Genomic DNA, 9292 nt, shown 5'->3' on the forward strand with positions numbered 1-9292 from the left:
CAGCATCTCACGTAACCCTCACAACAAAGCTTCGAGGTGGGCATTCATCTATTTTCCAGCCAGGAAACTGAAGCTCTGGGAGGTGAGTGACCTGCCCGGGGACTCGCAGCTAGTCAATTGCAGAGTTGATTCCCACCCCGGTCTATTTCTTCATGCACGACACAAAGGCTAAATGCATGGCTACGGGCCAGGCTCTCAAACCATGCCTGCAACAGAAATCGCTGCATAACTTTCTACTACACTTAACAATATGATTATTATTAATTAATGCCATAGTTTATTGAGCCCCTGTGGTTCTAGGTGCTAGGGACAGAGAAAGCCAAGCGCTCTGCTCTCGTGGAGTGCAGTGCACGTAGGAAGGGTACGGACATAAACAAGTAATTTCAGAGAGTCCCAGTGCCACAGAGACAGGTGTAGGGGCCCAGGGACGAGGCTGTCCCCAGAGCTGGGGCTGCCCTCAGGGAGCTCCAGGGCCTTGTCAACCACAGGCTGCCACTTCCTGAGTGGGGCGGGACGTTTGCTCAGGGCGGCCGAATTCCCTCTGGAGTCTAATGCAACAGGTCTCATTTTCTTGCACACACTGTTAAACCAGATCTGAACGTTAAGCATTCAAGAAAGCCCAATCTGCAAATATTTACCTTTCGTTCGGCAGCTTCCAACCCTCCCTTTGGGAGGCCCAATTAACACACCCTCCTTGGGGACGGCGGGCAGGGTGATGCTGATCCGGGATGTTCCTCAGAGCTGGGACAGGCGAGGCTGCTCTCAGGCAAGGGGGGTACAGGCTTTTCCTGCCCCCCAAACCTGACATAAGTGAATACTGGCCCTGCCACGTGAGCACACGCACACACGCGTGCACACACACCTTTCTTCCACACACCACTGTATTTGAAAGGCCCTAAAAACCATTCAGAATCTGCCCAACTGGTCCTTAGACCTGCAATCGTCTCTTGCAGAGAACTATCTACGAGGAGCTGGGTCGGGGTGGGGGTGGGAAAGGGACAGTCCAAGCCTTGTCTGGCCATCAGCCCCCACAGGGCACCACCTTGACCCCAGTCCCCAGGAGGACAGCGTGAAAGACCAGGATGAAGTGGGCTCTACAAAGGCCTCTCCTGCAGAGAGGAACGGCAGGGCATCAGGGAGACCGCACACCCCATCCCAGGGCGTGCGTTACCCCAGACCCCCATTCTGCACCTTGCCTGCCCCTCACAAGGTGAGCTCTTCCTCTGTGGGACTCCCCTTCCCTATGTGCCAGGTCCCACTTCAGTGCCCAGCACAACTGCCGATCAGGCCTAAGAAGATGCACAACACGGGGATTGACTATGTGGCCTAGGTTCAAATCCTAGCTCCAGCACTCACCAGCTGTGTGACCTTGGACAAGTCACTCTCCCTCTCTGTGCCTCGATTTTGTGTCTATAAAATGGGGATGACAATAACACCTACACCTCATAGAGGTGTTGGGGACATTAACTGAGTCACATCTAAGTCATTCAGAGGAGGGCCTGATTCAGGTCAAGCTATAATTATTAGCAGTACCTCTTGGTCACTGCCAAGCTCATGCTTCACTCTGAGGTCCAGCATTAGGAGCAGAAGGGACAGGAACTGTCACACACACAAAGCCCTCCACGTGCCAGGCACTGTGCCCAGCATGTCACATGGGTGATCAAATTTCAGCCTTCCCTAGACATGGAGAACTTTGGACGTTCCCATCATGGGTCAGAAGAAACAAGCCCAGAGGGGCTCACTGCCTTGCCCCAAGTCACACAGCAGCAAAAGGACAGAAACTGGAAAACTCACTCCAAACCCCTGCTCTTCCCACCGCACCCTCTGTCCCCCAAGGAGGAGGACACATTGGCAGGTGGGGCCATGGATCTCCTTCTCTTGTGTCCCTGGCTGTGGTTTCAGGGACACCAGCCACGGCGGGATTTCAGCCCCGCTTTGGACCCCCCGCTCAACCCCCGGCAAACCTGTGCAGAGATCTGCGTGCTCTGAGCTCCTTGTAGGGAGGCACAAAAAGAAAAAAAAAAAGCAAAAGAAATAGAACAGCGCAGCTAAGCTGCAATGCTCTCCTCAGAGGGAAAGGGAAACAACGTCCGATGAACCTCCACACAACGTTCAGGTCATGAATGTGTAAAGCGGTATTCTCCACACATGCCGCCGAGCATCCGTCCTGGGCCTGAGCTGCTGGGGACCATTGGAACCGGGGCACCAGCGAACAGCAGCTTCCTGCTGATGGCGTTCGGAGAGGTCCTGTCCTCTGCCTCAGCAGAACGAGGTGCGTTTTACCCTCCGATGCCCCAGGAGGCCGATCTCCCCTCACCGAGATGATGACTGACTGCAGCGTTAATGGGGCAGTTTCAGCCATCAGGCTGTTTATGTGCCTGCTCTGAACGCTTACCGAGTGCCTGCTCCGGGCCCCGTGCCACGCTGGGCACTGCACCTTCCACAGCCCGGGGCGAGGCGAGGCGTGCACCAGGTTAGCCTGACCTCCCTGGCCACCGCTGCCCGGCCTGGCGCTGAACACCTGACCTACGCCGGGCAGTCACATCCTCTCTCCCGGGGCTCTGGCGTGGAGGTGCTGGCACTCGGCATCCGCGAGATGGCGGTGGGGCTGGCACTGAAAGGGCATGAGGGAGCCAGGGCTGAGGCCTCCAAAGGGAGGGAAGAATCCAGCTGGTCACCAGAAAACCCTGCATGGGCACTTATAAATGTCCAGCCCAACGCTGGGGGCTCAGGAAACGGCAGGGGACAAAACAGCAAAGACCTTCGACCACAGAGCTCACAGCCTGCAAACCAGCAAGCAGAGAAGCAAGAAAACACTGGCGGGGGGTGTCAGGTGCTACCAAAAATAGCAACAGGATAAAGCGTGACCAGGCCAGGGTATATGGGGTGTGCACGTTTAGATGAGGTGACCAGGGAAGGCCTCACGGGAGCATTCCAGGCAGGGGCACAACACGGACAGATGCCCTGTGGTGGGGCTGAGCACGGAGTGTCAAGGGATGGAAAAGAGGTTCATGTGGCAGAGGAAAGAGAGGGCTCTGTGACAGAGAGGGTGCCGTGTGGCCCCGCCATGGCCCCCATGCACCTCCTCTGCTGTCACCGGCCCCAAGGCCCTTTCAATTCCATGCCACGGAAAGGCATCACTGCATGTCTCATTCGGCTCCCCCAGAAATAGACCCAGTGACAAGGATTTGGGGACAGGTAGTTTACTGGGGAGGAGGAGCCAGGACACACGGGGAGTGGAGAGGGGAAGGGAGGAGCCAGTACAGGGTGTGTTGACAGGCAGGTCCCTGCTGAGGGTACCTGGGACCCAGTCCCGCTGGGGACCTCTGAGAGGCGCTGCAGAGCACACCCCAGCGCTGTCTCACCCAGGCGCGGGAAGCTGGGGTCTTTGTCCACCAACACCCACCAGCTCCCTCTTGCGGAAGACAAAGCACACGGGGCAGAGAGAGCAGGAGGAGGCCCCCAGCCTGCACACGAACCACCAGCACTGAGCACATCTGTCCAGGGCACCACAGCACCTGCTTGGACTCCGGGCGGCTGCCTGGGTGTGATCCCAGCTCTGCTTCTTCTGTCTGGGTGGCCTGATCCCTGGGGACACTGCCAGCTCTGTTTTCAGTCTTGAAGACAGCCACACAGACCTAGGGCCCAACTCCACCTCCATCACTGTGCAAGCTTCAGTAAGTGGCTTAATTTCTCTGAGCCTCAGTTTTCCTCATCTGTAAATGGGGCTAACATACTAATTGCATAGGGGGGTCCTGAGGATGAAATTAAATGCCTGGGGCTCAGGGCCTGGCACACAACTCATGCTCCATAAATAGCAGTTGTGATGGTTGACTCTGGCCTAGGGCTGCTGTTGTCTCTCCTCTCTCAAGAGGAAATTGTCATTGATCATTCTTGGGCCCTACAGGTACAGGGCACCAGGTAGGATGGGCTAGGGTGTGGCCAAGATGTGAATCAGAACAGCCCAGGCCCCATGTCTGCTACCACCAACTGCGACAGGCCCGGGAGGCAGATGCAGGTCAGAGAGTGGCACGGCTGTGGTTATGTGGGGTCTGCTGCACCCACGGCACAGGGATGCAGGATGGACGAAGGGGGACCACGCCCCTCACAGCCCAGAAGAGACTGGAGCTGCTACCAGGGGGTAGGTTGGTGCTAGACCAGGGAGCGGCTCTGGGTGGAGCCGGGAGAAGAGCAGGGGGAGGCGAGGTGGATACAGCGGGAACACTGAGCTCACTCTCTGCAGGGAGGGCTCAGAAACCCCAGATTTCAGGGCACTGAGGCTTCGAGTGGCTTTATCAGAAGAAGAGGTCTGGGAGGAGTTCTGCCTAAGGATAACTCCAGCTTCCAAAATCCATCCAGTCAGCCATCTGCCTATCTGCCTTTCTACTCATCTTCCTTTCCCTTCCTCCCTCCTTTCCTCCATCCATTAATCTATCCACCTAATTATCAACCCACCCAACCATCCATCCATCCATCCACCTACCTATCCACTCACCTATCCATCCATCCACCATTTATTGCCACCTGTTCCCAGCTGGACTCTGAAGACTCATGTGACCACATGTAGTCCCCGCCCCTGAGGAGCCACCTCCTCTAGCAGCCATCACCAATCCCGCAGTGGGTCCTCTTTTTGCTCAGTGCCGTGACACAGCCCCAGAAGGAAACCTCACTTCAGCCTTTTTATCGTGATTCTGAGAAGCACGAGGCCTAATGGCAAACACTCAAACCTTCTGAGTTTCTCATGCTCTGATCACGTAAGCCCAAGGCAACCTCATGCCCCAGAAAACATTAAAATGTCCCAGAAATTCCAACCCGGTGGGGTCCAAACTCTGCCTCGCTCGGCCTGTCCCTCCTGCCCCACAGCCTCCCAGAACACCTCTGTCAGACCACTCATTCCACTTCTAGACTAGGGGCCCTGTGGCCACTGAGGCCAGGCCCTGCACTTCGGATTGCCAGTGGTGGCAAGAGGTGACCCCGTGTGCACTGACCTCTCCCGGAAGTACTTGATGGCCTCAGGGTCTATGAAGGTCGGCTCCTCTCGGTAGCCCTGCTCAAAGACCTTGCGCTTGTGCCGGAACTCAATGACCGTCTTGGTGTAGGAGTTGAGCGTGGTGACAGAGGCTGCCATGCAGCAGGTAAAGGAGCCCCACGCCAGGCTGCCGAGAGATCAGGAGAGAGATGCCACGGTGAGGGTGGGCCAGGGACAGGGAACACCCCCATCCACCAAACATGCATGCATCCCTGCCCGGCTGCCTCCTCTGGGCAAGACACGAGCAGGTGCTGCCGTAGAGAACAGACATGGTCCCCGCCCCACTCACAGGCTGGTCTGGGGACAGAATGATCTGTACATTGCGACAGTGATAAGACAGAAATCATGACGGCATGGCACAAGGACAGCACATCATGCCGTCCAAGGGGGCTGGCAACAGGGAAGGTTACCCAGAGCACAGCAGTGCTCGTGCTGAGTCTGGTAGGATCGCTGGGAGCCGGCCCGGGGACAGGGCCTTCCAGGAGAGGGGACCAGTGTGTGCCAAGGCACAGAGCCGTGTGACAGCAGGGAGCCTTCCACAGACTGTCGGAGGCTTGGGGTACTGGAGCGAGGATGCCTGAGATTAGTCGGAGTTGATGACGGAGAAGAAGATGAGGACTTCTTTTCCATGAGCGCTAGATCACCTTTCTTCACACGTGCCCTGGGCAAGATGCTTACTCGGCCTCACGTTGCTCATGTCCACTTTAATGGACATACCAGTAGCATGACCCCAAGGGTTGTTTCAAGGGTTAAAGACGATCCATTGACATCTTAGCAGTGTCCGGCACGTGGCAGGCACTCAAGAAACGCGCGCCGTCATTACTACCGTTCCTAGCAACGTTCTTCCCACCTGTTTCTACAGGGCTTGGTTTGCAAGCTCTCCCTGTGACAGGTGACGTCATAACGACCTGCCTGGCTCTCTCCTCCGCACCTTTCTGTCTCCACAGCCGGAGCTTGGCTGCCCTCACCTGGTGTGTGCTGAGCCCAGCCTGGTGCTGGAGAATGCAGCCTAGCCACATCTGGAAAGACAGGAAAGGTGGGCGTGGACCGAGTGGTTCCAGTTCCAGGAATGGCCTCTGGCTGGCCCCATTCCCCTGACCGAGACCGCGCAGACCGCGCATTCACACTTAGTCCCAGGAGTGGGGTGCCTTCCTGGCTCCGGTGACACCTGGCCTGTTTTCTGGGTCCCAGTTTTCCATCTCTGCCCTGGTGACTGGTTTCCCCCAAATCAAGGACTCAATTTTGCTGTTCCAACCCTGCCCTGTCTGAGCACTCCGGGCCTCCCCTGCTCCTGGCTCACGCAGCTGGTCTCTGAACATCACCCCCGCCCCGCATCCCCCATGGTCAGTGCAGCCCACCGCTCTTCCCCTTGTCAGCCTCCGAGCACCCCAGGGGAAGCAAGAGAAAATCCGAGGATTCAGCCTTTCCCAAAGGGATCCACGATAATCACGTATTTCCCTTAACACCTAACCCATTAATAGATTCTCCTGATACTTTCGTGATGAGGAGCTAATTTAGATCTTCCAGAAGCCCTGAGTGTCTGCAATGGACAGTTTTGGGGTGTCAGCCTGGCCCCTCCGAGAACTTCTCCGTTCACCAAAGGGTCCAGTAGGTGACCCACTCCCTGTTCAAAGACGACTGGACACGGGCTGAACATCTGGCCAGAGCTGGTCCCATCAGGTACTCTCCGGAGCAGGGAAGCTGGAGATTCTAGTTCAATCTGGGATGTCTCTTTGAACCAGCAGGGTGGAAACTCAGAACTTGAGGATGGAGAAAGCAGAAGCAGGCTTTCCCCGGCATTCTGCGAGTACGTTGGTTTTGCCCGGCCCGCATCCATTCTTCCTTCCGGGGACAGCACCCTGATTCTGCTAAGGAATCACCCACCCTTCCTCGCAGACCATGTGGGCTGGCCCCGCCCCACCCTCTCCTGGTGAGCACATGACCTCGGCCTGGCCAACGAGAGTGCTGCTTCCCTCCGGCCACAGTAATTGGTTCAGGCACAGGCATGTGACCCAAGTCAGACCCGTGACACTCACTCCCCAGGACTTTGGCTGAAGCTATTGGGAAGCAGAGCTCCTCTTTCCTCTGGGGTGCTAAGCCAGTGGGATCTGAGCCAGCAGTTGATGGGGACCCTCTTGCCACCACCCGGCCTGAGGATGAAGCTGACCCAGAAGAAAGCAGAGCCTTGAAAAGGAGCCAGATCCCCGAGCTAAAGCCATTATCCTTGGACTCTTCAATCACGGGAGCCCAAATTCCTTTTATTAAAAAAAACTGTTTTCCCCTGAAGTCAATTTGGATTGGGCTTCTGTCATTGGCAGCAAAAGTTCTTATACAATTACTTTTTATACATTATCTTCTTTTGCATAAGTTAGTTGAAGTGAATTTCTTCTAGTCTACACAGCCAGAGATTTTAACCATGGCCAAGGTTGACTCTCCACCCCGATGGCCCAGGCAGGGCATGTCACCCCCTCCTCCATGGGCGGTCCCTGTCCACCATCTCTGAGAAGCCCCCTCCCCATCACTCTGTCACCTGTCCTTGTTGAATTTCATCACAGCCTTCATCTGATCGCACCCTGTAATTCTCCTGTATCTTTTCTCCCCTTTCATTTATGTACCCTTTGTTTTGAAATTAAAATTTTCATATTGAGATAATTATAGATTCACAGTGCAGCTGTGAGAAGTAATACAGAGAAAGATCCTGTGGACACTTTAGCCGGTCGCCCCCAGTGATAACATCTTGCAAAACTAGTGTCGTAAAGTAACACAGTATCACAAGGATACTGACATGGGCACAGTCAACACACAGACCGCTGTGTTTTGCCCGGTGGCCACTTTATAGCCACACCCACTTCCCTCCCGACCTCCCCCAACTCCTGGCAACCACGAATCTTTTCTTCATTTCTATAATCTTACCACTTCAAGAATTTTATATAAATAAAATCATACAGTATGTATGTTTGGGATTGGCTTTTTCCTCTCAGTATAATTCTGTAGAGAATCATCAAAGTTGTGTGTATCGACAGTTTGCTCCTTCATACTGAACAGTACTCCTGCCAGCAATGTACAAGCGTCACCAGCTTTCGATGTTGTCGCTTTTTTTTTTATTTTAGCTATTCTGATAAAGGTGTAGTAGTATCTCATTGCAGCCCTACTCTGCATCTCCCTAACAGTTACTGGAGTTGAACAAGCTTGTGTTTGTTTCTTTGCTATCTGCATATCCTCTTGTGCAAAATGTCTGTGGGTGTTTTTTGCCCACTTTCTAACCGGATTGTTTTCCTGTTGTTTACTGTTGAGTTTTGAGAGCTCCTTATGTACCCTAGAGATTAGCCTTTTGTCAGATAAGTGGTGTGTAAATGTTTTCTCCCAGGTTGTAGCTTGTCTTTTCAACCTCTTAATGGGGTCTTTCACAGAGTAAATGTTTTTCATTTTAATGAAATCCAATGATCAATTTTTCCTTTTATGCTTTTGATGTCAAATCTAAGAACTTTTTGCCTAGCCCTAGATCCCAAAGATTTTTTCCTACTTTTTTCTAAAGGTATATAGTTTGTAGTTTTACATTTTAAGTCTATGATCCATTTTTTAATTAAATTCTTAAAAGGTGTGCAGTTTAATTAAATCTGATTGTTTCTTTTGCCGATGAATGTCCAATAGCTCCAGCACCATTTGTTTAAAAGGCCATTCTCCTTCCAGTGAATTCATTTGCACCTTTGTCAAAAATTGGTTTGGTACATCTGTATGGGTCTGTTTCTAGACTCTTTTTTTGTTCCACCTAAGTTGTCTCAGGATCTGTGAATTCTCTATCTTGTTTCATTGACTATGTGTCTATCCCTCCACTAATATCACACAGTCTGGATTACTGTAGCTATGTAGTAAGTTTTTGAAATTGGGTACACTAATTCATTCTGCTTTTTTCTTTTTAAAAATTGTGTTAGCTATTCTAGTTCCTTTGACTGTCTACATAAATTTTAGAATAATCTTGTCTATATCTATAAGAAATCTTGCTGAGATTTTGATAGCAATAGCATTAAACCTGTATACCAACTTGGGAATTGATATCATCACTATGTTGAGTATTCTGATCCATGAACATAGTATACCTTTCCATTTTTTTAGATCTCCTTTGATTTCTTTCATTGGTATTTTCATATGGTTTTATGGTTGTCAGCATATAAGTCCTGTAAATGTTTTGTTAGACTTATACATAAATATTTTACTTTTTTAGAATAAATAGTATTGTTTTTGTTTTATTTTGTTTTGGGGGGT

General features: G+C 52.4%; 1 protein-coding gene across 1 annotated transcript in view; it reads right to left on the minus strand.

The window, feature by feature from the left end:
* Positions 1–1352: 1352 nt before the first annotated feature.
* Positions 1353–9292, minus strand: part of LOC105826391 (germ cell-specific gene 1-like protein) — a 46925-nt gene continuing 38985 nt past the window's right edge. The window contains exons 4-5 of the mRNA XM_012664369.1: positions 4989–5156; positions 1353–1410 (exon numbers count right to left, since the gene is read on the minus strand). Coding sequence (XP_012519823.1) covers positions 1353–1410; positions 4989–5156 — 226 coding nt within the window. The remainder of the gene's footprint in view (positions 1411–4988; positions 5157–9292) is intronic.

Source organism: Propithecus coquereli, unplaced genomic scaffold (assembly GCF_000956105.1).
Source record: "Propithecus coquereli isolate 6110/MARCELLA unplaced genomic scaffold, Pcoq_1.0 Scaffold8868, whole genome shotgun sequence".
Taxonomy (NCBI): Eukaryota; Metazoa; Chordata; class Mammalia; order Primates; family Indriidae; genus Propithecus; species Propithecus coquereli.